Source organism: Solanum tuberosum, unplaced genomic scaffold (genome assembly GCF_000226075.1).
Source record: "Solanum tuberosum cultivar DM 1-3 516 R44 unplaced genomic scaffold, SolTub_3.0 scf00087, whole genome shotgun sequence".
NCBI classification, from domain to species: domain Eukaryota; kingdom Viridiplantae; phylum Streptophyta; class Magnoliopsida; order Solanales; family Solanaceae; genus Solanum; species Solanum tuberosum.
Genome location: NW_006239017.1, coordinates 609401 through 635570, shown reverse-complemented (window position 1 = coordinate 635570; position 26170 = coordinate 609401). Strand labels below are relative to the sequence as shown.

The window sequence follows — 26170 nt, the reverse complement described above, 5'->3', positions numbered from 1 at the left end:
ATGGTATATTTTACATTTATTGATTTGGTTTGAATATAACTTGTGCAGAGAACTAGGAAGCAAACTTCTATTCTTTATAAAAACAGAATAGAAAGCTAAATTAATTTATTTTGTACTTAAAAATAAAATATCTCTCCCTCAATATTCGTTTGGCCTTATTGGAAACAAACATTTGCCAACTTTTGCGTACAACACGTTCTATTTCTAACTCCTCCATCTTTTACCCCTTTTGGATTCTTCCTCCAATTTTGTTTCCTTCTATTCTTCTCTGATTAATCTGCTATTTTTTTAATCTCGATCGATGACGGTAAGTGAATAGCTCAACATCTCTATTTTTTTTTTAAATTTAATTTTCTGTCACAAATGCTAATTATAGCTGATGATTTGTTTTCCATTTTGTGACTTATTGTTCTATGAGATTCGATTTCATTTGTAAATAAATCTCTCAAATACATAAACAAAATAATTCTTCTTTATATCCTTTTTGTAATTAGTATATATAGGAAAGGTACGACTTTTAATCTTATGGCAATATACCCATCAGGTGATAACTGATAATAATATTTAAAGATTGTTTTTTTTTTTTTTTGGTTGATAGTGGAAAAGTTAACAGATAAGTCATTTTTACTGCCACTCTACGTAACCGTACGTGAGATTTTGCATCTTCCGGGGTGGAAGAATTAAGCCTTTTGTTGTAAAGTCTTGCTGATATTTTTGGTTGTTTTATTATTATGATAGGTTAAAACAGTGCAAGTGAACAATGTTTCTTTGGGTGCTAAAGAGCAAGATATCAAGGAGTTCTTCTCCTTCTCTGGGGATATTGAATATTTAGAGATGAAAGGGTTAGTTTATAATTATTATTTTTGAATTTTTCAGCATCTAACTTATCTTTACACAACATTTTATATGGTGATAAACAGGGGTAAATGTGCCTATTGAGGATGATTGATGGTTACTTACATGTTTTTTTAATTTTCTTTTATAGTGAGAGTGAGCGATCACAAGTTGCTTATGTAACATTCAAGGATCCTCAGAGTGCAGAGACTGCAGTTCTTCTTTCAGTATGTAAACTTCCCCTTGATCTTGATAGTTAATAAGTTTCTACAATTGCCAGTTAATGATGAAAAAACTGTTATCTTTGTTGATGAAGTATTACTTTTGGAGGCATTAAATGTCTTTTAGAATAATTTATGATAGTTATGTCTCTGAGTGTACACCACAAATTCTATGAAAGGTACAAGACCTTTGTGCTAGTTAAGTTAGCAAGCATCCCTTATCAAAAATGATACGAGCTAGCACCCCTTTTCCTTTTTCTAAATCTTTTTGAATTATAACTTTGTTTCTTCAATGTGGAATATTGTTTTGTGAGGTGATAGAATGGGAATATTGAAGTGTCCCTACAGCAAAATTCTGAGAATAGCATTAAGTAGGTTAGCTCACAGTTTGTGGCTTTGTGCTTTTGTGGTTGTCCTGAATAATTCCATCTATGTGAGATAAATTCAGATTCTCTTTCACATTTATGAGATTGCTAAGTTTTCTAGGTTAAGAAAAAATGGATACTGCTTATGTTGAGGAACATCAAAGGATCAGCTGCCCTAAGGGGCGACAATTTGCTTCACGTTTGTACTGTTTCTCTTGGTTAAACTGTCACTTGTAAGCTTGTGAGACCGTTAACTGGGGAGCTTTAAGAGCTAATCCATCTATTTACTTGGATAAGTACTTCACACACCACTGCTGGTTGGTATCTCCTTTTCAATTAGGTTTCTTCACTCGGAGCCTTTTCTTTCTGTAAGAACAATAGAAGTTCCAAAGTGGTCCCATATAAACTACAGTTGATTCAGTTGATCAGAGTCGTCACATAACTTTGGTTGTTCCCAACATAGACAAATGTTAGCATTTTTGGCCAACGGGGGGTGAGGGAGATAAAGTTTCATTCCTCATTTCATATTAATACAAGGAGCTTACGATAAAGAAATGAACCGTGGGCCTAACTCAATCCAAAAATTAGTTCATGAGGTGGGCAAATAAGTAAACAAACAAACTCATCCCTCAACCCAATGTGGGATTCTTCCGTATGAGGTGAGGATTGCTCAGGACCAAATAAGTAGACAAACAACTCATCCCTCAATCTAACGTGGGGAGCTTCTGTATGAGCTTCCAGTTTTCACCTCCTTTAAGTGTTTTTCGGTTCGGTAGCATTCATTGTTGTCTGTATCTTGACTTGGTGAGTTCTGGATTTTCTCTGTCGTTGTTGATGTTTATTTCTTATTAATTTTTTTTTTTGTGCACGGCTAGGTTTCAGTTTGTCTTTCTTCGTTTTTTCCTTGATGTGTAGGGGAGGGTGGAGAAGGATTATATTAGGCAGATGACAAAAGTGCTTAAAGTCTTGAAGCTCCCCATTTCTGCCAGAGAATAGTTCAAAGTAGCTAGCGAAATCATAAAAGCCTAGGTCCATGTTACTTGTGTGTGGCCTTCTTACTTCAGCATGATGGCTTTAATAGAACGATCAACATACCTCTAGGGGAAATTGCAGTGTGAAAAGTCTTATTGACAATTTTTTTTGTGGATACTCTCACTGTTTTAGTATTTAATGTCAGATTGCTCAGATGTTACGGAGAGTAAGGGAACTATCCTATACTTAAAAAGTCAATACTACCATTGTTTCTCTTCTTCTTCAATCCACTTGAAGTCTTGTAACAGAGATACAGATAAAGTGTATTCTAGCATAAGTATTGTTGGTTGTTCACATAGCTTAAGTGTTGCTTGATTACAAGGATGAGCTGTTTCCAATTTGTGACTGTTCCTTTACTGCTCCACTTTTGCGATTGATAAGCTCACTTGGTGTTTTTAGGGAGCTACAATTGTTGATCAGTCCATCTCAATAGTCCTTGCACCCGAGTACAAGCTCCCACCTACAGCTTCAGTATCACCAGTTGTATGTATAACTTTATGTTTTAAGCAGACTTTCCGGCTTCATCCATCACATGATTGTCCATAAATGGTGTACTGTTTATATGTGCAGCCAACTGAAAGCACCAATGCACCCGCTGCTGGATCTGCTATTCAAAAGGCAGAGGACGTCGTCAGCAGCATGTTGGCAAAGGGCTTTATCTTGGGCAAGGATGCAGTTGGCAAAGCCAAGGCACTAGACGAGAGACACAAGATCACATCCACTACCTCAGCCACAGTTGCTTCTTTAGACCAAAAATATGGCCTTAGTGAGAAAATAACTACAGGAGCAACCATTGTGAACCACAAAGTGAAAGAAATGGACCAGAAATTCCAAGTCTCGGAAAAGTCAAAATCTGCTTTTGCAGCTGCTGAGCAGACAGTTAGCAATGCTGGATCCGCCATCATGAAGAACAGATATGCTTTGACAGGGGTAACTTGGGCTGCAGGTGCCTTAAGTCGAGTCACTAAGGCTGCCGGGGAAGTGGGACAGAAGACAAAGGAAAAACTGGCTGAAGAAGAAAGAAGAACTTTTACTAAAGGTCATGCACAAGAAAATACTGCAACTTCATCAAAAGGTAATGTGCAACAACAAGCTGCAGATTCCGCTAAAGGTGATGTCCAAGAACTTGCTGCAGCTTCTGCTAAAGGTGATGTGCAAGAACTTGCTGCAGCTTCTGCTAAAGGTCATGTGCAAGAACATGCTGCAACTTCTGCTAAAAGTGATGTGCAAGAAGTTGCAGCAACTTCTGCAAAACAAGAACATCCCGAGTCCCAAACCGGAATTGAGGAATCTACCAATCTCTCTCTTCCACCAAAAGCTTAATCCAACATTATCTTGAAAGTAAATGCACGATTTACGCTAGTTTGTTATTCGAATTTGAGCAGGTCATTATGTATCAACTATGGTATTTATACATGGAATCTTATTTCTTATGTATGTTGGGACCTAAAATATGATATAATGAACATCATTCTTGTAGGAGATTTATTTTTTTCTAACAAAAAAAGGGATTTGCAAGAGATGAGATCAATTACTATTTCAATATTGCACTAAATGAAAAATCAGATTACCTCCTTTCAATTCCTTTAATTTTTATGATTAAAATCTGCATCATCTCCATGTTAAACTCCTTGCATTTAAACTAAAAGTAATGCCTTAGAAATAAAGCATGCAGGATTTCTTTCTTGTCAAATCTCAAAATATTCTATAGAGGTTCCTTTTATGTTCTTTTTGCATAAGAATTGATATTGACTTGTAAATTTCAATGATCATATGTTTGCTTGTATAACAGGAAATTATAAGTATTGTTTAATCCTCTTTTAATTTCGAAATGTGTAATATGTGTGGTTAAGTATTCAGATGAGTCATTCTTTTGATATTACATAGTTTAAATAAAGGATCAAAGACAACAATTCTTTAATAAGTCATAAAATTTCGCGCTTGTTCTGGTTGATGAATATAATTAGAGAATGTGACATAGTTTGAGTGGTTAACATATCATGTGTTTAGGTGGTCAATTGGAATAAGTCATTTCTCGAGTGTCTAAATAATATTTATTGACAACTTTAAAAAGTTGTTGATGCATATACTAAGCAGCAAATAACGAGGGAACGAGAACTAGTAAAACAAAAGCAAGTAAACTTTGTTTTGTGGGAGCAAAACAATAGCAAATCCGACCTTAGCTCAGTTGGTAGAGCGGAGGACTGTAGTTTGAGTGCTGAAATCCTTAGGTCGCTGGTTCGAATCCGGCAGGTCGGATACTTTTTTTATTTTCCTTTTTCCCATTCCAACCAAAAGGAAAAATTTAATTTCTTTTTACACTTTTAGCATTAAAGAAAATAAAACATTATTCTTATTATAAAAAAAATATTGAAACTAAATCATAAAATTACAACACTCTTTGTGCTAGAAAAACAAATATATAGAGCGATCTCTTAGCAGAGTTACCTACCATATATACATGCAGCAGGTATGAGGCTAATTAGTTGTTGGAGCAGCAAGATTGCATGTTTAAGCTTAGCTTTCACTTAGCAAAGTGTATCACATATGCTCTTTATTACCCATCATAATAATATAATCAAATACTCTTCAAACAACTTAAATCTAACAGCACATTGACAAAGAATCAACCAAACATGGCCAGAAATCATATGATCTTAACATTCCTTCTAAAGTTGCTGCTGTCATCTGTCTCTACTGCTACAAACAGTACCTCAGACATCCGCCAAGCCATTGAGGAGATGAGGACAGCAAATTATTTCACCTTTATAATGTTGATTAACATGGCCCCTGTTGACCTTATACAAGGAAACATCACTTTCTTGATGCCAAGAGACAAGACACTGTCCCAAACATTAATCCAAGAAAACAACGTGGTAGATTTCTTGCAACGACATTCCTTACCATCACCATTGCTTTTCGACCACCTCCAACACTTCCCAACAGGCTCCATGATACCAACTTCAAAACCTGACGTTTTCCTCAGAGTCAACAATTCTGGAAAGATGCATTTCTTTCTCAACAATGCCAGAGTCGTTAGTCAAAATATCTGCACTAAAAGTGCTTCCATCAGATGCCATGGCATTGATCAAGTCCTGGAAGGTGCCCCTTTGGCATCTGATCATATTAATGCCAGTCTTCCTGTGCCTCCACCTTGTGATCATAACATTACAAGTCCGCCTTTTGGGCTAGTTGCATCACCTCCTGTAATGTCACCACCATCAGCAGCACAGCCAATAAGTAGCAACATTAGTCCGATCCCATCATCAGCTCCACCACTGAAATCTGCAGTATCTTTAAGTAAAACCGGAATAGCTGGGTTTATTTGGTTGCTGATGGCCGTGAAGTTATCTCTTTGATCGAAACTTAGGCTTCAAGTTGAATCAAAGCAAGATAGCAAGCTTGTATATGGAGGCAAAACGGGGATACACTGATATATTACAGAATTTGTATTGCATATGGTACTTCTAGTCTATTTAAACTTTGTTGTTTGTTTTGCCACTTTCTATAGATGGTCCAAAGGTATCTTAGGTTTGAACTAGATAGAGTCCACAAACAACTTTTTGTACTAAAAGGGTTTGAAGTATTAATTGACAGTTCTGCATTATTGTGTTAGTTTGAATTTCAGAAACTGTGGAATGATTATAAGTTACTGGTTGCAAAAGAAAGGATCTGTAGGACCCGAAATATAACACTACCAGTAGTAGTAGTTAACTAAATAATGCAGAGATAGAAATGAGACCTCTTTTAGTAAGGGAAATTCTGAGAAAGTGAGTTCGGAATGAGGCTCTCTTCATGCTAAGATAGGGAGAAATGCAACAAATTGTTGGAGACTGGAGCAAACTCCTTATTATGTGATCATCAACTATTGTATTTGCTAGATTGTAGCTTGAGAAAGGGAAATTGGCATGGAATTGGAAATATGAGTTGGTAAGGCTGGAAATACCAAGTTTTGGTGAAGTAAAGTTTGTGCTAATATCAATAGCAACAGCTTTGTGCTGAACCAGAAATTAATGTTCCACAATAGAACTTTCATGGTTCTCTCACCCTTTTTTTGATGAAATAAAAAGGATATCATCAAGAAGATGCAAGCATTGCAAAGAGATTACCCACAAAGGTGAAAAAAGCTATCATAACTATCAACATAGATCTATTGAGCTGATATATTCTAGGAAAGATTCAACAGTAATTACAGAGGAGTGGTTGACCAACCTAAAACAACTAAAAAAAAAAACCTAAAACGACTAATCACACATCTAGCCTTAAGAGAGGAAATGGGAGTTGAGATGCCATCAAAACACCTTTTGTTCCTCTCTATCCATAAGCAGCACAAAATAAAAAAGCAGGAACCAAAGACCAGATCATTTTGATGGACTTCCCAACTTTTTAGGAGCACCAACACACAAAAGCGTCTCTCAAAGAGCCTGGCATGGCCCAAGTCAGTCCAAAGAGAGAAAAGAACATGTATCGAAGGTCTGTGGCAACAGTGCAATGAAGAAACAGGTGATTGATAGATTCTGGGTTGCACAAGCACATGTAGCATCTGTTGGCTATATGGAACTTCCTCCTCATAAGATTATCCTGACCCAGCTGAAAGAGATGATTTTTGGAGGCATCTTAGTTCTCACCCTTCCTCCTCACAGTTTGGGCGTTAAAACTTTTATCTGCCAAAGGAAAGGAAAAGATTACCTCCAAATTAATAAAACTAAATTAAAATGAAAACAAAATAGAACTTTATGTAAAACGGCCTTTGACATCAGTTGAAAATAGAAAAGAAAGAATAGGAGAAGTTAAAGAAACTAGTGAACCAATCATTACATAAAGAAAATAAGTACAAGATTTATTTGTTCAGATCTTCCAAACATCCCTCACCTAGAATTATTCTTTTGGTTTTCAATCTCTTCAAAAGTAAGAAATCATCAAGCAAGCTAATTAATCCTCACCATCTCTTTATTGTCTTTCCACAAAAAACATCTTCTTAGTCTATCTAGCTTGTTCACTACACTGGCAGGAATAGGAAACAAAGACATCACATATGTAGGTATTGAGTCCAACACTGAGTTTATTAGTGTGACTCTTCCCCCAAGCGACAAATATTGTGCTTTCCACCGTGCTAGTCTCTTTTCATACCTTTCTACAATGCTGTCCCATATCTCTACTTCTTTGTATTTCCTGCCTAGTGGCATACCCAAATACACAGTAGGCAACATGCCCACTTCACACCCCAACACACTAGCCAAGGACTGAACATTCGTTACCTCTTTGATAGGGAAGATACTACTTTTCCTCCAGTTCACCTTTAGGCTAGAAACAGCTTCAAATACCACCAATATGACATAGGTAACTTGTTCCACGCTAAGTTGCTCGGACTCGGGCGCGGGTATCCGAGACGGATGCGAATCCGAGAGTCGGATTCGGCAAAATTTAAATTTTAAGATTCGGGGGTGCGAATCCGAGTATGGATACGGGTGCGGGGATTCGTTAAAATTATTCAATATTATAAATAATAATAATAATAATAATAATAAATATCTTGTAAAATGCTATACTTAAAAGGATATCAATTATAGATATACAAATTTAAAAGTATAAATTAATTACTTGTTACTAATTAATTTTAAAAAAATTATAATTATTTTTATTTATTATAAAAAAGAAATAATCATTTATATTGCCTTTTCTTCTCCCAAGAAACCCTAGCCTTCTTTTTTCCTTTTCAAGAAAAAAGCTCTCTCTTCTTTTTCAAGAAAAAAACTTTGAATTATTTGTTCTTTCCATGGAGCCCTTCGCCTCCTCTTTGTTCTTGTACAAGAAAAAAAATCTGCCTGCTCTCTCTCTATTCTTGTAAGTTTTGCCTCTTCATTATTCTTTTCCATGGAGCAGCCAGACCTTGTGACAACTTCGTCGTTGTCAACTTTCGCCATCCATGAAATTATCTCTTCTTCCCCATTTTTTTTCTCGGCTTTGGTCAAAGTATCCGGATCGGATTGACCGAATCCGACACGCACCCCGCACCCGCGCCCGCACCAGTGTCGCGTCGAGACGGGTTCGGCCGCAAAAATGAAGAGTCCGCGCAACATAGGTTCCACGGTAGCTTCACAGAAAATAATGGTATCATCTGCATATAGCAGATGACACATCTCCAAACCACCCTCCCCTATTCTAAAACCCTTGAGCCAATTGTTGTGAATTGCTATTCTCATCATGCTATTGAGCCCTTCCATAGCCAAAATAAACAGGAAAGGGGATAAAGGGTCCCCTTGTCTGAGTCCCCTTTCCGAAGGAAAAAAACCAACAGGTTCTCCATTCACTAAAATGGAGAACCTAACAGTTTTAATACAAAAACTGATCCACTTCAACCACCTATCCCCAAACCCCATTTGTTTCAGAACACTTAGCAAGTAGTCCCAATTCACATGGTCATACGCCATTAAACACCCAAATTATTTTGAATAGTTCAAAGTAAAAGAACACAAATTTGTCAAATAGATATTTATGCAGTGAAAAGTTATGAAAACAACTATTGACCATAATAAGATTACGATTCTGTGAAACAAGACCACAGAAAATAAAAATCAAGACATTGTTGAGATCTAAGTTGCGCGGACTCTTCACTTCCAACACCATACCAGTGTCGGATTCTCCAAAAATACACTATTTTTGGAGAACCCGACACGTTTGACATGTTTGAAGAGTCCGAGCAACATAGGTTGAGATTACTATGCAAATGTAGCTTGCTTGATAAACATTTGACAGATGCTTAAAAAGTTTGATGTTTAATAGGTTAGACTCTTAATTTGAAGGAGTACAATACGGTCAGAAAATAGAGGGGGAAAAACGTGGTTCATGAGAAATATCGCTTGCCTGAATCTGGAAACTTAAAGAAAGGGCTGAATGCTGATAACACAAATCTAAAAAGAGAAAACAAAACATATGCACCCAAAATAAGTACATTCACAGTTATTCCAAAAAAAAAAGGCTGTACTATCATAGAAAGATCATTTCCATCAACATTTCTGTTGGCTAAAATTGAGAAATGAGATATGAGTTTTTATCAAGTAGATATGCAATAAGAAAGCAATTGTAGATACTTGATCGAGGAGCCCTAATGGCTAGGCTTTGGCCACTACTTACAGTCATGTTTGACAGATTCATGTGGAAAATGATATACTCCCTCCGTCCCATTTTATGTGGGACTGTTTGACTTGGCACGGTGTTTAAGAATTAAAGGAAGACTTTTGAAATTTGTGGTCTAAATCAATTCTTAGATATTTGTAAGGTTGAAAATCATTTCATTAAGGGTATTTTAAAGTTAAATTGTTTCTAATTATAGTAAGGTGACATTCTTTTTGGGACGTACTAAAAAGGAAAGGGTGCCACATAAAATGGGACGGAGGGAGTACATAAATCCACTTTTATGAAAGGAAAACAGGCAACAATCCTGCCCTCAACCTTGATAGGTGAAATTTTATTGATCACTTCCATTGGTCTCTTGCATGTTACCTGAGACCAATGGAAGTGATAATTCAAAGTTAGGTAGTAAGGTAAGGTATACTGGAACCTAAGAATGAAGGAATCCGCTAAAGGGCTCATTCTTCATGGTAAAATATTGTTGTGTCACCTCATATCTTTGGAAGAATGGATGCACATATAGGCTATAGGCACAGATTAATCCAAGTCAAAGATAGAATCCAAAAGTATATTAATTGAAAAACAGATAAAAGGAAACATTTCCTTCTAGAAAAGGTTATCTTAACAGATGCGGTTTGCAGTAACTCTATTTGCATAAGGTTCTAGTCAGAAAATTTATACATATAATAAGGAAATTGAGAGGCATATTAACCTATGTTGCTCGGACTCTTCAAAAATGTCTACGGGTGAGTGTCGGATATTTCAAAAGTAGTGCATTTGAAGAATCCGACACGGCTGTGGCAACAATTTTGGAGAGACTGAGCAACATAGATTTAAACACAGAACATATTTCAGGAAATTCTAAAATAGACTCAATTGTTGAGTCACATCTCATGTCTACCTGATCCAGTCCCTGGCACAGCCCACACGGTCCATTCGGCCCATTCACCGACTTAGGGCTGAAGATATTTATTTGTTTCGCATGTGTTTTCACCAATTTACCCTTGATGTATATATATATATATATATATATTGTGTTATCTGTGAATTTTGGTGGTGGGTTCTCATCTTCTTTACCCTAATACGGCCGTCTTGCTCCCCATTTCTCTCTCTACCTTTCAAAAATCCTTGGTTTCTTTGTAAGATTTCTGTTTTTTTGTGTTGAATCTGCAGAGATCTAATGAATCTTTCATTAACTATGGATTCCGATCCTAGTTCTTACATGAATTTCTCAACTAACCTTGCTTGGAACCAAATCAGAAAGCATAGAGATCTGTCGTTCACCTATAAGAAAATGTGCACAAGATGTTCCCTTATTCCCAATCTCAATCTCAATCGCATCCATCTTCTTTTCCTATAAGTTTTGTCAGTCTACTCTCTGGCGGACATTTTTGATACTAAAAGGGAAATTCAGAAGTCTGAGTAGAAGAAACATTAGACAGATGAGTTAGAGGTAGAAAACTAGAGTTTGATAGGAGTTAGGAGCATGCATGTTTGGAAGGAGAGGAGCCGTTGTATTTGCTAACATTCCTTTTGGAATCCAATAGGAAAATATCTTCGGGAAAAAAAAGCAGTGGTTACTCCATTTGCCCGAAGTTATTTTGTCACTGGATTCCAACAGAATGTTAGCAAATATAGCAGCTCCGTACCACTGCCAAATTCTCCGTGGAAAGACTAAAAGCTCGATCTCTAACCAGACTATGCATCCTGCGAATGAAGCACTGGTAAGGAAGGTAATTCCCTTTTAGGACAACCTGCAACTTGTTCCTACTGATCAGTTTTCACAGATTAGTCTTGTTTTGGGAAGCTGAGAGAGTAAATAAAGGAAGGACATGGGGACTCTAATTCTGCAGATCAACTGGTGAATTTCCCAGTGAATTGCACCTCAAAATTAATGAGATAGTTATTATTTTAAAAAAGTAAGGTTGCATACAATAGATCCTTATTTATTTTTTGATGACCGTGGGGTCCTGACCAGCTTTCTCGCACAAACTGGACTAATTCCACGGGATAACTACCACCTCCCACCCGCAATAGGTACCAAGTAACTCTGTCCACCCCAAAGGCTAGGACAAATCAGAAGAATCACCTAGTGTTTTTTTGTCTCCATTGAGTTTTGAAACTGAAACCTCAGGGTTCTCAACCACTTCCCCCTTCCCAGACCCCTGCATAGCTGGAGCTTTAGTGCACCAGAATGCCTTTTAAGTTAGGCCCAGTTCATTTTCTTAACACGCTCAAGATGTTCAACCCCTTGGGCATGAGCAGGGTGTAAGCATACCATATTGGTTGGGAGTATGGGTTGTAGTTCATTTGGATTAAGACCCAAGATCCATTTTTTAAAAAACATACAATGCCTTAACATATCTTGAAACTCAATTAAAGTAATACATCCCAACTGGGGGATTGTTGGTTTGATCACACAATCAATAGCTCGATCTTGAGCCTCTCACTACCAGATTATGTCAATCTTGAGCAACAAAAGCTTAGGCTTCTCTCAAGCTTGGGCCTAAAAGGTTAAGCTAGGCTTGACTTATTTGCCTCTATGCGTAACAAGACGTATTGGAATTAGGGCTGGACATTCGGTAATTCGGTTCAGTTTTTTTTTCGGTTCTTGTACCATGTGTACCGAACCGAATTATTTCGGTTCGGTTCGGTTTTTGTTAGTTCGATTTTTTGTTATGGGCCTGCTTAGTGGGATTTTAAAAATATTAAGCATTTCAAGCAACAGAAGAAGGTTTCCTCTCTGTTGTGACTAGACAATGGCCGACGAAACCACAGATTGCTGCTGTTGGATCATGCTATTGCCTGTCTTGTTGGAGTTATCTGCAGTGTAACCTTATATGTAGCCAACCTTGGTAACTCGAGGGCAGTCTCTTAGGGAGACTTGTCTGATCAACTGGAGGCTGGCGGCTGGCCGGCTGCTGCCTGCTGGTCAATGCGACGACGCCGGTCGCCGGCCTCAAAATTACTATTATTTTTCTTTGTATAAGGTAGTATTTACATTTGAAGACATGGCTAATGAGATCAAGGTTAATAAATAATATTTTAAAAATTGAAATTATTATTAGATAATATAACAATAATGTGCAAAAATTGATTCCTTTTTTTAGTTTATTCAAAAGTTATGAGCATAATATTAAGAAAAAAATATTATAATAATTAGTAATGATGAATTTAGAGAAAAAAACTTTAAAATGATTATTTTCACCCAAGTGGCAGTCTAATATCAATTCATTTGGTGGTGTTAGAACAAAACTAAAACAAAAGAAAAACAGTTAATAAACAACAAAATTAACTATTTGGAAAAACTTCAAAAATCTCATGCTACAAAATAAATAAAAAAATAAAATAATTAACGAAAAAGTAAGAAAAAGAAAAACATTAACAAAGGCATAGCTATAAATACGTAGACAATTTTTTCTTTTAAAAAAATAATGATAGAAAACAAAAACTAATCTAAAGAATCTCATAAAATTCCTCACCACTTACCTTGCTATCCTTATCTCTCAAAACTCAATTATATATTTTAATCTTCTACCTATATAATAGGAAATACAAAAGTGTCACCCATCACAAAAAATCTCAATTCAAATTTTGAGTTTATATAAAATGAATTTAGTATTTCAAATCAATATTTTGTAGGGCTGGGCATTCGGTAATTCGATTCGATTTCGATTTTTTTTTTTTGATTTTTCGGTTTTCAGTTCTTGTACCATGTGTACCGAACACCGAACCGAATTATTTCGGTTCGATTCGGTTTTTATTATTTCGATTCGATTTTTGTTAGTTCGGTTTTTTGTTTTGAGCCTGCTTAGTGAGCTTTTAAAAATATTAAGCATTTCAAGCAACAGAAGAAGGTTTCCTCTCTGTTGTGACTAGACAATGGCCGACGAAACCACAGATTGCTGCTGTTGGATCATGCTATTGCCTGTCTTGTTGGAGTTATCTGCAGTGTAACCTTATATGTAGCCAACCTTGGTAACTCGAGGGCAGTCTCTTAGGGAGACTTGTCTGATCAACTGGAGGCTGGCGGCTGGCCGGCTGCTGCCTGCTGGTCAATGCGACGACGCCGGTCGCCGAAAGTGGGAAAGCGTTAAGGGACGGTGAAAGGCTGAAAGCGGCGCTGTTAAGTCAGTTGAAGAAAAAAGAATACTGAAAAGTGAAGCGTAATACCTAATTGACTAATTCAATTATGCATATAAAATTTATTATTTAATAATTAATATAATATTAATATATATTATAATATAATATATTTCGGTAAACCGAAATACCGAATAATACAAAAGTTACATACCGAAAACCGAAATACCAAAAACATTAGGTTCGGTTCGGTATTTCGGTTTTTCGGCATTTTTGCCCAGCCCTAATTGGAATCTTACGTTGGGGTCCTTAAGGATGATAAGGATCAAACTTAGGTCTTTAGGCTTTCATGATCTGAGATGGTAAGAGAAGGCTAATGCAACATATGTTTCTACGCTCTAGGCATGCCACACACACAAGGACAAGTTTGGAGGGGAGAAACCCTAATAGATGTGTAAATGGTAGAAAAACCAGTGGACTTACTTATCATATAAATAAGGACTAGGGAAATATGGCCATTTTTTCATTGATCTATGGCTCTTTTGACCTGCACTTTCATCTCTTTCTATGTCTGGGATCATAAAGACGGCTACTTATTTCGTCACTTCCCCTTCAGGTTTTGTTTTGAAGGCCACATTCAAGTTGGGTAGAGTAATCCCTTGTGCTATAATCTCTTCTACATTGATACCTACCCTTCTTCATTCGCACTTTAGCCATGAAGCACAATTTTGATCCGTGATTAACTTCTTTTCAGTGGAATAATAATCCAGTCACATTAATATTTGCACTTGCATAACCTTTTAATCTCAAAAAAAACTATAAGGCAGATGCCACAAATCTGAATTCTACTCCCCAAAGTTTCCTTTTTAACTTCATGGGTTCTCATCTGTTTTCCGTAACCTTTAGTCTCCTTTTCAACCCTTCAAATCACTAAAAGAGACAATGAAGAGATTACCCTCCAATAGGACCACAGCAAATAGTTAAACACACATAGCTAGCTGTTTCTGTTTCTGATAACTTTTGGTTTTCACAAATTTCATTATCCTGTCCAAGTGTCTATTTTTCCTATAACTAGTCTTTAATTGGTATTCTCTATGACTTAATTTTAGACTGACTATGCATTTTTACTGCCATATTGCATGAAGAGATTTTTGAGCAGCCAGTCGATTTCTCTTTCACATGCAGGTGGCATACAGAGGATTCCTTTGTCGAGTTCTTTCCTACACTTATCTCCCATGATAAAAAAGGGGGAAATACACTAAAATCAAATTTTTACAAATATTTTATTTTCAACCCTTATTTATGTACTCTTGAGGATATGAGATCCTCATTGCTTTTTTAACAAATAAAAATGAAGTTAAGAAATGTCCGGCAAGCGCAGAAAACTAGTGCTCCATACAGTTATGCATAATAAAAACTAATTTTCATCCAGTACAAGTATCAGCTTCCTTATGAGGTCTCCTCCAAGTATTTACTTTTGTTCTGCTTATGTCTCAAGTTTAGAGGTTTTTTTTAGGCGAGGGAAAAAACAGATATTTCACACATTGAATGAATTGTGGAAACAGTTGTGCCAAAAAAAAGTAGGCAAAGCAACAATGCATGTTCTTGATCACTTTCGAACCACTTGGATGGTTGGTCACAATCACAATAGAGAACGCAGAGACTTAGAAAGATATTATCTATGTATTAATAAGATAGGAGTGAATCAAAAAAACAACTATAGTACCCCAATTTTTTTGAATTTCATATTTGAGCTATCATGTGTTCACTTTTCCTGCCCGAGTTGTAACCAACTATTATAAAAACACAACTCAACTATAAGTTGTTCCCTTATATAATGAAAAGGAAAGAACTTTCATAGTTGAGGTGTGCTTCAATAAATATTAGGAAGTGTGAACTCATGATAATTCAGCCATGAAACTTGAAAAAAAGGGATACTTCAGATGTTTTTGATCCTTCAATCGTAAGTTAGGGTAGAAAATAAAGAAGGAAGAATGATAAACAGGTAAGAGAGCAAAATTTCTTCCATAGTCACTTGGTACTAACAAAATATTTAGTGGAAAACTGCAATACTGATGACAATACGGACGGTAGGAAAGGAATTTGTACCTGCATCCATTTGACCGTGTGGAGGTGATGACATCAATGCTAACTCCGCCGCTGAGAGTTCTCAAGTTCGTCGGTGAATTTGAAGTTTTTCCGGTAAGGTTTTCAAGAGATTCTTGGCCAATTAAACCCTTCAAACTCTTAATAAAGTAGTACAATTACACATTTTCTTTTCAATTTAAAATAATAAAAATAGAACTAATACATTTATATTTATACCCTTCAACTTTAAATGCGCACAAGTAAAATATTCAAATTTATACAAAATTGAATAAGTACTGAGTCTTATGCGATATAATATACGTAGAACACCACAGATAGAATGTGTGAATCTATTTATGCAATTTTATCCAAATTTTAAGTATTTATTTGTACACAACCAAAATTGAAGAACATGAAATATGCTCATTGTGTGGAGTCAAATATGCTCCTTTTTCACTTTGCAAAAAACAATGTTTTCAGCTACTACTAAAATGTTTTAATTATATATTTTCGATGCAATTTTTGAAAAAACTTTTCTGTATATTTTTATTAATCATTTAGATAATTAAGTTAACCACCTAAATTATGTATTTCCATTAATTATAGCATTAACTTCAAATAGAAAAAACATGAAATTTTACAACCTATTAAGACAATTGTGTATAAATTTAAAAAGTAACATATAAAAATATGATTAATTTAAGTAGCTAATAGATCGATAAAAACACACCTAGAAAATAATTTTATTTTTTTTATATTAAAACCTTCTAATCTAACCAATTGGTCCGTCGGGTCGGGCAAGTTTTGTGTCCACACGTGGCGGACAACAATTTGGGATTTCCTTCGCAACGACGCGCGAAGCACTTGCTTTCTTCTTCTTATGATTAGTAAGGCGCAAAATTTAGCAATAAACGATTCAGAATCAGCAGGAAGATAAGAAATCTTAACAGGTATATTTATACTCACGAAGCTTTAATTATAGATTTATCATTCACTTCTGTCAATGGCTAATTTGCGAACTAACGAAACTCAGCGTCACCGAGAATTGTTTCATCATCTTTAATTTTGGTTCTAAAAATCTATTGTAACAATCTGGATGTTTTTATTTCTGGAATTCTCGTAGATGTTGCAAAGTTGGGATATTTTTCCCCTTTGGTGTTAAACTACGAGGGATCGATTTAGAAAACAGTTTATTTGAATATTAATTTGGTATAGCCCATTAGAAGATGTAATCTCTACGGTAGACTCAGTTGGAGTCGGTCGGGATTTGAAGCTTATGTGTTATGGATTATAATCGTTCTAAATCAATAATACGTACATTCAATGATTTTTTTTTAAAAAAATATAGTATACTTAAATCTTTTTTTTTTTTTTTTGGATGAAATAGTATGCTTAAATCTTCTTAAAGAGATGGAGATAGCTGTGCCTCAGCTTCAATTAGCATACTAATTTTTTTCTCTGTAGTTTTACTTTCATCATCACACTCTCCCTGTCTCACTCTCTACATTCATAACCATCCTTTTGTCATATGCTTGATGTGGCAAAGGATCCGAAGTCACGATGTGTACTAATTTCTCTTTCAGTATCACTAATTAATTTTCTGGGACTCCTGTACATAAACGAAAAAGGGAATAAGATCATAAAAGATGGAACATTAACAACATTGAGAGTTGTTGGCATTATGTGATGAAGTCATTTATCAAGTTCTAGTTCTTCGAACGGCTGATTTTAATAGTTGACTATCACATATGTAGACATTTGCAATCAACTAGTTTTGGATATCCCTTGAATCAAAAGTAGTCGTTCTGCATGGACCTTTCAGTTTATGTTATGGAATCTTATTATTGATGTGTCTAATAATTATTAATATATTCTTTTATCTATCAAGATTATTAAATCTTCAAAGAGTGGATTTTATGTTATCATATATGATATATGTTGTACATGTTTAATTTTGACATGATACATTCAGACTTCTTTATTTGATTGGATCTAGAAAACTTGTTAATTGACTGAGTAGTGGCTTTGTGTGACAGGGTTAAGAGAAAATGATGAGAGTACGGACTTATGCTGGGCTTAGTGTAATAGCTTCTCTAGCTGTCATTTATCACGCCTTTAATAGTAGAGGCCAGTTTTACCCAGCAATGGTTTATTTATCGACATCTAAGATCAGTCTGGTGCTTCTCCTCAACATGTGTCTTGCCATTATGTGCATTTTGTGGCAGCTAACCAAGAAAATTTTCCTTGGTACCCTTCGAGAGGCAGAGGTGGAGAGGTTAAATGAGCAGTCATGGCGGGAACTCATGGAAATACTTTTTGCAATCACTATTTTCCGGCAAGACTTCTCCATGACGTTTATTACCATGGTTACCGCACTATTTTTAGTCAAGACTTTGCATTGGTTGGCCCAGAAACGGGTTGAGTACATTGAAACAACTCCAGCTGTTACTAAGTTGTCCCACATTCGCATAGTTTCTTTCATGGGCTTCCTCCTTCTCATAGATAGTCTCCTTTTGTACAACTACATGAACCATTTGATACAGACAAGACAGGCTTCTGGTTCTCTCTTCTTCGCGTTTGAGTAAGCCATGCTGTTCTTATTCATTTGTAGTTTTTTTCCTGTCTGAATATGTGCTATGATCCTTAAAGTTCTACTATTATTCTAGTTGTGCTTTGGGGTGCAATTTGAGATATATGCCAGGGAAAGGAGTAGAGCTTCATTAGATTGGATACCACCAGGTTGAGGGGTTATACACGCATGTTTCATGCCTCTGCCTTAAGTAAACGCTTAGTTGGGCTTCAGACATGGGGATATATGATACTTTACAGATATAATTTGCTGTCTACTGGGGCTGGCAAGGTACGGTGTTGGATCTTTGCACCTGCAAATGCTGTTTATCTTTCTGATGTAGAACCTGTTTGGATTAGCTTATTTTAAGTGTGTTAAGCCAAAATAGCTTTTAAGCACTTTTGGAGTGTTTGAATAAAATTAAAAAGTGCTTATAAGCACTTGATTTTAAGTTAAAATAATAAAAATAAGCCAAAAGCCAATCCAAACAGGCTTGTAGTTCTTGCACTGGTTTACTCAAATTGGAGGCAGATGCTCTGAGATTCACCATTAAAGCTGGTTTTGTTTGAAAACCCTATGTTTTAATCATTATAATGCTAGATGATGAAGAGGTTTTTTTGTAGATGATTAGTTTTTTAAAACCATATATTGAAAATCTCGATCAGGTAAAGGTACTCGTACACCCTATTTCCCATTCTCTATCTCTTGGGGTCAGTTTTATTCAATTTTGAATAGTTTAATGCACGATTCACTGTTTACTTTGAAATCTTTGCTTTGTTATGCATTAACTCACATGACTGTTGTATGAATGGATGAAGTCAATTATCATTCTTGGCTTATTCATCATTGCTTTTCTGCATATTTTAACTTATATGGTGACAAGGGGTGTGCTTACTTTGAAATGGTATATGGTGACAAGGAGTGTGCTTACTTTGAAATGGTTTTTCTACCTGCTGTATGCTGGGAATCATGTTAGTTACTCTGGTCAATGTGCTGCTATTGTTTTACCCTAGTGCAGTTTGACCATATGGCTGTTTTTGTTTTACCAAGTGCAGTTTCATCATATTATATGTATGCCATATCTAGCTCCCTAGTGAAGTTTAACCTTATTTCTCAGGTACATGATACTTGCTACAACAACTGTTGCAACATTTGTAAAATATGTATTCTATGTACGTGACATGCTTATGGACGGACAATGGGAGAGGAAGGCCGTATATACTTTCTACTTGGAACTTATTCGGGACTTGATCCACTTGACTATGTACATGTGCTTCTTCCTCATGATTTTCATGTAAGTCAAATTTATGTTATTTTATTGTTTTCTGCTGTTACTCTTCTTTCTCCTTTCGTATCAATTACTTTGTTTAAAAAAAGAAGAAGCTTCTTGTAGTGTATAATTGAAAGTCAATGAATAGTAATGGAAAAAGGTTATCATTTAAGGAAAGCAAGAGATCATTTTTTTGGTTTGAGAGAGTTAATACTGACATCAAAAGACTCCAGAGACCCTTCGGGGTGGCCCAGTGGTTTGAGCTTGGGACTTCCATGTTGGAGGTCTCAAGTTCGAAACCCCTTGCCAGCGAAAGCAAGGGGTTTGCCTTCTGGGTCGAGTTCGTCGCACCAGGCTTGCCTAGTGCGGGTTACCTCTCCTATGTGGTTTGCGAGCTATTGCATAGGAGCGGAGGTTTTACCCTGTGCGCACCCAAAGGGTAGCGGCTGCGGGTTTCCTTGTCATCAAAAAAAAAAAAAAGACTCCAGAATTAGTTCAAGCATGTTACATTGTTGTGAAATAGCATAGACTTCCACATGGTGTTCTCAGTGTATCTAATCGAGCTCATTCGTCTCTCTAGTGAATAATAGTGAAAAATAAAGAGGCTCCTTCCCATCTGGCCCTACTATCCCTGTGAATTTTTGGATCTACTTCCCTCAGGAACTTCTAAGCTTCTAAATAGTATAGGACTAAAGCATTATTCATAGAGCTGTTAATTTTCTTTTCGGCCAGCAATAGGATGATTGGCTGTCTGTGCGCTGATTCAGGTGTGCCACACTTATAGGTATCTTAGAAACTTCTGTAATTTCCAATTCAAGTATTTGGATAAAAGGATGTTTGATCTCTATTTGCACATTTTGTGACCGATTAGTTGTGGCATTGCTTATGGATAGAGGGTAAATGGGGCTCAACAATAGGCTCAAATTAGTATACCTCTGTTGAATGTTGCCCAAATGAAAGCATTTTCTTGTTTTGATAAAATTCTTGATCATTAAAACAAATCTGTTTCTCCCATGTCTTGCTACTTTCTTTTGGAAATGCAGTGCTAGGGCCATCCTTGTTGAAGAGAAAGTCCTGTTTCCTTTCTCCTTTTGCTCCTGGATATTTCTTAGGACTTCAATTTTTTTTTGTAGCTGATGTCAAGTAGAATACATCTTTTCTCCCCTTCTTTTTAGTAAAGAAGTTTTCACTGCATTACACAGCAATTGACAATGTTCTGGTTTCGATCTTCCATCCTCTTATATAGTTAGATTGGGATCTGTATCTATACATAATTATGCTAGCAAAAGCTTCACTGAGTTTCATCAAGAGATGTAAATAGTCATGTGATGCCTGCAAAAACCATCCAATTATGTAGGAAGGGTGGGACATGTGTTAAAGTTTAGTTTAGGCACTAACAATCAAATTGTTAAAAAAAAGTTTAGTTCAGGCATGATCCTTGTTGCTTTTCTGCTGATATTTATTTGGCTTTTGGTAGAAGCAACCATAAATTTATCATTCATCTGATCTCTTGTTTATGATCGAGCATTGTGTATATATTCTCTCTTTTCCTTCTGATTTTATTTATTTATTTTCCTGGACATTCTGGGACGTACAATCTTTCTTACTACTTAGTTCTGTCCATATTATATATGTTCTTTTTGACCCACTATTATGTGTTCATTTATTTCTTTATTTCCCTGGACTTTCAGCAATTATGGTGTGCCTCTGCATTTGGTTCGGGAGCTTTATGAGACATTCCGCAACTTCAAGACTCGAGTTGCTGATTACATACGATATCGAAAAATCACTTCAAATATGAATGATCGTTTTCCAGATGCTACACTGGAAGAGCTCAATGGGTAAGTTTCTCACTAACTAGAGTCTTGGTATATATATGTTTTCTTCATCATTATGATTATGTTTAATGTTCCTGCAGAGGTGACACTATCTGCATCATTTGTCGTGAGGAGATGACCACTGCCAAGAAACTTACTTGTGGACATCTCTTTCATGTCAATTGCCTCCGGTCATGGCTAGAACGTCAGAACACGTGTCCTACTTGCAGAGCTCTTGTTGTACCACCTGAAAATGGGACGACTGTTGCTGGATCTGGATATGCTCAGCAAGGTATCACCTAAAACTGGCTATTCTCTATATTGTGTATCAACTTTAATAAGTTAATTTTGAATGACGCCTGGAAATTGATGTTTCATTTTCCAAATGTTGCTCATCATGGCTTTTTTGCTATAGTAGAATTGAGATGAATGGTTAAATCATCCATTTGTTTGTAATAAGCTGTTTTGAGCATTAAACTTCTGCTGAAGTGTGTTGATTATAGGTGAAGATTACATGATTGTAGTGGAACAAAATTACTTATTTTTTTTGGAAGAAATTTCATGTGGTGTACACTGAATAATTGTGTCCCAGCTTGTGGATTGTCATCTGTAATCTCTTATCTTAAAGATGACATGCTTGGAGGGAATCATTTGTGGCTATTAGAGACTTGGATAATTCTTTGTACAAAGTGACGAATGTATATGATATCTATTCACTAAGCACTCTGGTAATCTCTAATTGGCACAGGAATGAGTTTAGCAAGCACATCTCGAGGTTCCCAAGCAGACCCTAGGACAAACGGTTATGTTAGTCAGCACCAGGCTAGACTCCAAGCTGCAGTTGCTGCTGCTGCAATTTATGAGAAGTCCTTTGTTTATCCTTCTGCACCAACACTAAGCCGGTATAATTTCTCTTCTATGTCAACATTGTATTGCTTATCTTCTTTGCATATTTATGAGACCTTCCCCCCAGAAGTGCATGTAAAGGCTTAAACCTCCCTGATTATCTTCCTTGATATGCATAGTTACGTTGATTCTTCTCCATGCCCCATTATGGTTCATGCTCTCCATTTATTTATTTTTGATGACAAGGGAAACCCGCAGCCGCTACCCTTTGGGTGCGCACAGGGTAAAACCCCCGCTCCTATGCAATAGCTCGCAAACCACATAGGAGAGGTAAACCGCACTAGGCAAGCCTGGTGCGACGAGCTCGACCCAGAAGGCAAACCCCTTGCTTTCGCTGGCAAGGGGTTTCGAACTTGAGACCTCCAACATGGAAGTCCCAAGTTCAAACCACTAAGAACAAGTAACTGTTGGCAGTTTCAGTTTCAAAAAGAACAAGTAGTTGTTGGTCTCAATTTTTTATAGTAATAACTGTTAGCCCCACTTGTTTTCTGGATTTACATTAAAGAATACCAATCTCTTCAAATTCAAAAGTACAGATAAATTAGAACTGAAGGAGCATCCAATGTATGCCATTGGCATCCTCTGAAGATATTCACATAAGCACTTGTCATGTTGTGGGATACAGTCTTATTCAATGAGTTTCCTTGGAGATTTGGCTTGTCATGTAACCCTTGACTTAGGCAGATGATTGCTAATTAAGTTGTCCATAACTGCACGGGAAATGACTTCCAATATATATTTCCTTGGTCATGTGGTGTGAACTAGTGGTAGAGGCAGAGTGAGGTTGATGGTGGTGGCTTCCCTTTTTTGGCAGTTGACAAGGGGATGGTTGTCTTCTTTATTTCCACAAATTTGTAGTTCTTTTAAGCACAGTGAAAGAACTTTAGTTAATTGTTCTCATGCTTGCAGGTCTCATGGATATGCTCTATTTCCTCCGTCCTACAGACCAGTCAGTTCTGTCAGCGTGGACTCAGAAAGAGAGAGTGCTGCAAATGAATGGCCACAGCAACATCAATATGCAAATATGCCTTTTGCTTACTATCCACAGACCAGTTTTGGTCCTTTAGGATATCCTGGTGCTAACATGCCTTTTGGAGATAGTTCCTGGAGTAACCTTAGTACTTCAGATACTCAGCTCGAGGCCCATAGGATATTCTTACAGCAGCAGTGTGAGGTATGAACATTTGTCTGGTTAATTGGTATCTCTCTTGTATGTTTGTTGATGATATTGCTAATTTCAATATGCATTAATCATCATTGAGATAATTTCTAGTTCAGTTGAAAATAGAATTAAGTAAATGTAAGTGTGATCTCTCTAATATCTTAAGCTTTTCGATGAAGTTTTTCACACATCCAACATGGTATTAGAGCAGGCGAAGGTCCCGGGTTCAAGTCTCACTACCACCCGTTATCACTTATCAAAAAGAATTTCCACGTGCTTGGCCTATGAAAAAAAAATCAAGCCCGCACATGAGGGGATACGTTAATAATATAATTAAGTAAATAAAAGTGTGATCTCTCTAATAACTTAAGTTTTTAAATGAGATGGTCACACACTTCAACAAGTTCAATTATTCTATTTGTCTTAAAATACTTTGAAGTTCTTAAAGTTTATTCTCTTTTTGGAATGGGACTTCAGCTCTGTTGGTAGAACAAATCACCTCAGATGAAATTCTGTGGAAGTTCAGAGAGGGAGGGAGGGGAGGGCTGAGGGTGGGTGATGTTTATCGAAGAAAATTGCAAAATTCCTTTTTAAATGGTTACTTTGCAACCTGTGATTGGTCCAAAGGGTGGGTCACAGACGGATTTCTCGGTTATCAAAATAAAAATAAAAATGGTTACTTTGCAACTTTGGTGGCCAAACTCAGTACATTGATTGTTCTATTCTCTTTTTCAACATTTTTCTTTGAAGGAGGGGTGGGATGTATTTAATATGCTGTTAGGGTTGAGATAAGTGTGGACCATACAGCTCTGAAAATTGATGTATAGCCTTCACCCTGTATAAGATCACATTTTAGTGGATTGGATTCTCATTTTTAAGATTGCTTCTTAGCGTTTCTTTTCTTGGGTTAACTTTTTGCTTATTCGATCTCTCTCTCTCACACACACACATATATATATGCATGTATGCATATATTTACCTATGGAATCTACATTTATTTATCTAGGCTCTGCAAAACCAGCTCAAGCTTCTACAGAGTTCAAAGACCCAGAAAGCAGCAGATGGTGCAAAAGTTTCTGAGAGCAAGGGAAAAGCAATTTCATTAGAGAATGCTCAAAATGGACAGGCTGCAGGTGCAGATATTTAAGGAATGATCATCTGTAGATAAAGTGCAGTTGTAATCATCCAGTTAGAATGGCTGCTGAACAATGGAATTCACCAGAGGATTTGTTGGTTGTATTTTCTCTAGTGATCTGGAAATAGTTGTATTGCAGGTGTCAAGAAATCGATGATTTCTTTCTTCTGCAAGTTCCTTTCTTGATGATCTCGAACTCTTGTATCTCTGCAGAGTTCCAATTTCACATCTTCATTTAACGGTCCATTAGCAAACTAGGTAAACAGGTACAACAATTTTAGCACAAGATATTTTATGTTCAAGTAGGAAACTGAGATGAGGGAAGAACTGAATAAAGTGAGATGAAGCCTGATTCATACATTCAAGAAGACTCTGGATCTTCAGCCTTGCTGTCTCCATTCCAGGGTTGGTGTAAATACCGAGTAGGAGTAAGTTTCTTCCGTTTTCAGGATAACATCTGATATCAGTATCAAGTATATGCTGAACCCTCCGGAGTTGACACATTCGATTAGAAAATTAAGCTGTGTGATCGTGTGACCATTTCATCTCTAGCCTTGAATGCATAATAATAGTAGTGTTCATTCCTTGAACAGTTGAACTATTAACATACAACACACTTCTATTTGTGCTATCTGTATCATAAATCAGTGCCAATTTCAAACCAAAAACTCTGTCGGACATCAGACAGGCTGTTGAATTGGCCTCCTTACTTCAGCATTGAGAGTAGCTGTAATGTGTACACTGTACAGGCATTGACCAGTACTCCAGAAATCGTTTTCGTTTGGTTAGAGATATGCAAGGGAACTTGCCACAAACTGATGCTTTGAGAAAGCCAATGTTTGTATCTCATTTATTCTGCAGGTTCAGATATCTTATTTGTTGGAGCAATATATAACTGGATGATTCATCCAGTTTGCACCCAATTTATTACACTTAACTTGCTGTATATGTGAGTTCCTTAGTTGGTTTAATGGATATTCTATTTGCACTACTAATTCTGGTCTCATTGCTTCCCAACAGTTCCTCCTTTTCTTTTGACGTTCTTGAAGTCATTGGCTGCCGAGGGCTGAATCAAACTAACAACATCTGCTTCCTCTATTTTCGTTGTGATATAATTTGGATTGACATGAATTTTACATTAGATAAAATGATCACAATTTTCCCTTAAATTTATGATCTTAAAAGTGTTATAGCGTATATGTGAATATAAATTTTTCTGGAACTTATGATATAACATTTGTTTGTTTATATGAGTTTCTTATTTAGGATAAAATGTAGAATTAATTATTTCTTATTATAAAAATATATTAATTTTTATAGCAAACTAATAAAAAAATAATAGCATAAATTGAAACTATGAGAGGACTTAACTATGAATAGAGAATCAGTTTGATTGAATATATTTTCTTAATAAGAATATTGATCTTCAAATATCTAACCAACTCTAGTATTAGTAGTAAATAAATAGAAAAAACTTATGAATATACCCTTCGACTAATTAGTATATTCCAATCATATGATTTTGCATTAGTAGCACTATTTACTGAGGAAAATAAA

General features: G+C 36.3%; 3 protein-coding genes and 1 non-coding gene across 5 annotated transcripts; all 4 read left to right on the top strand.

The window, feature by feature from the left end:
• The first annotated feature begins 145 nt into the window (after positions 1 to 145).
• LOC102601596 (binding partner of ACD11 1-like) lies at positions 146 to 3936 on the top strand. Its single transcript, XM_006347415.2, has 5 exons — positions 146 to 307; positions 739 to 842; positions 986 to 1061; positions 2852 to 2935; positions 3023 to 3936. Exons 1-5 carry the CDS (start codon positions 302 to 304, stop codon positions 3773 to 3775), a joined length of 1023 nt encoding a protein of 340 aa, XP_006347477.1. The 5' UTR covers positions 146 to 301; the 3' UTR covers positions 3776 to 3936.
• A 689-nt stretch (positions 3937 to 4625) lies between these two features.
• TRNAY-GUA (transfer RNA tyrosine (anticodon GUA)) lies at positions 4626 to 4711 on the top strand. Its single transcript is given in 2 exon segments — positions 4626 to 4662; positions 4676 to 4711. It is a non-coding gene; the product is annotated as a tRNA-Tyr (tRNA).
• Positions 4712 to 4990: 279 nt separating this feature from the next.
• LOC102583723 (uncharacterized) lies at positions 4991 to 6674 on the top strand. The gene has a single exon (XM_006347273.2). The coding sequence runs from the start codon at positions 5089 to 5091 to the stop codon at positions 5809 to 5811; it is 723 nt and encodes a 240-aa protein (XP_006347335.1). The 5' UTR covers positions 4991 to 5088; the 3' UTR covers positions 5812 to 6674.
• Positions 6675 to 16538: 9864 nt separating this feature from the next.
• LOC102583193 (ERAD-associated E3 ubiquitin-protein ligase HRD1B-like) lies at positions 16539 to 25557 on the top strand. 2 transcript variants are annotated; one of them, XM_006347271.2, is made up of 8 exons: positions 16539 to 16704; positions 17791 to 18335; positions 19441 to 19617; positions 21285 to 21434; positions 21512 to 21702; positions 22159 to 22312; positions 23226 to 23490; positions 24485 to 25557. In XM_006347271.2, the coding sequence occupies exons 2-8, from the start codon at positions 17803 to 17805 to the stop codon at positions 24623 to 24625; spliced, it is 1611 nt and encodes a 536-aa protein (XP_006347333.1). In that variant the 5' UTR covers positions 16539 to 16704; positions 17791 to 17802; the 3' UTR covers positions 24626 to 25557. The 2 variants fall into 2 exon arrangements, with proteins under 2 accessions (XP_006347333.1, XP_006347334.1); XM_006347272.2 differs by lacking the exon at positions 16539 to 16704 and adding an exon at positions 18421 to 18614 and having other exon boundaries at positions 18246 to 18335.
• The last annotated feature ends 613 nt before the right edge of the window (positions 25558 to 26170 follow it).

What these genes read in the sequence shown, in the direction of transcription:
- LOC102583193 (XM_006347271.2), top strand. Translation starts at nt 17,803, where the DNA reads ATGATGAGAGTACGGACTTATGCTGGGCTTAGTGTAATAGCTTCTCTA. An exon ending in TCTCTCTTCTTCGCGTTTGA is followed by an intron (nt 18,336 to 19,440) that starts GTAAGCCATGCT and finishes CTTATTTCTCAG; the next exon opens with GTACATGATACTTGCTACAA. An exon ending in ACACTGGAAGAGCTCAATGG is followed by an intron (nt 21,435 to 21,511) that starts GTAAGTTTCTCA and finishes ATGTTCCTGCAG; the next exon opens with AGGTGACACTATCTGCATCA.
- LOC102583723 (XM_006347273.2), top strand. Translation starts at nt 5,089, where the DNA reads ATGGCCAGAAATCATATGATCTTAACATTCCTTCTAAAGTTGCTGCTG.
- LOC102601596 (XM_006347415.2), top strand. An exon ending in GAATATTTAGAGATGAAAGG is followed by an intron (nt 843 to 985) that starts GTTAGTTTATAA and finishes TTTCTTTTATAG; the next exon opens with TGAGAGTGAGCGATCACAAG. An exon ending in CAGCTTCAGTATCACCAGTT is followed by an intron (nt 2,936 to 3,022) that starts GTATGTATAACT and finishes TTATATGTGCAG; the next exon opens with CCAACTGAAAGCACCAATGC.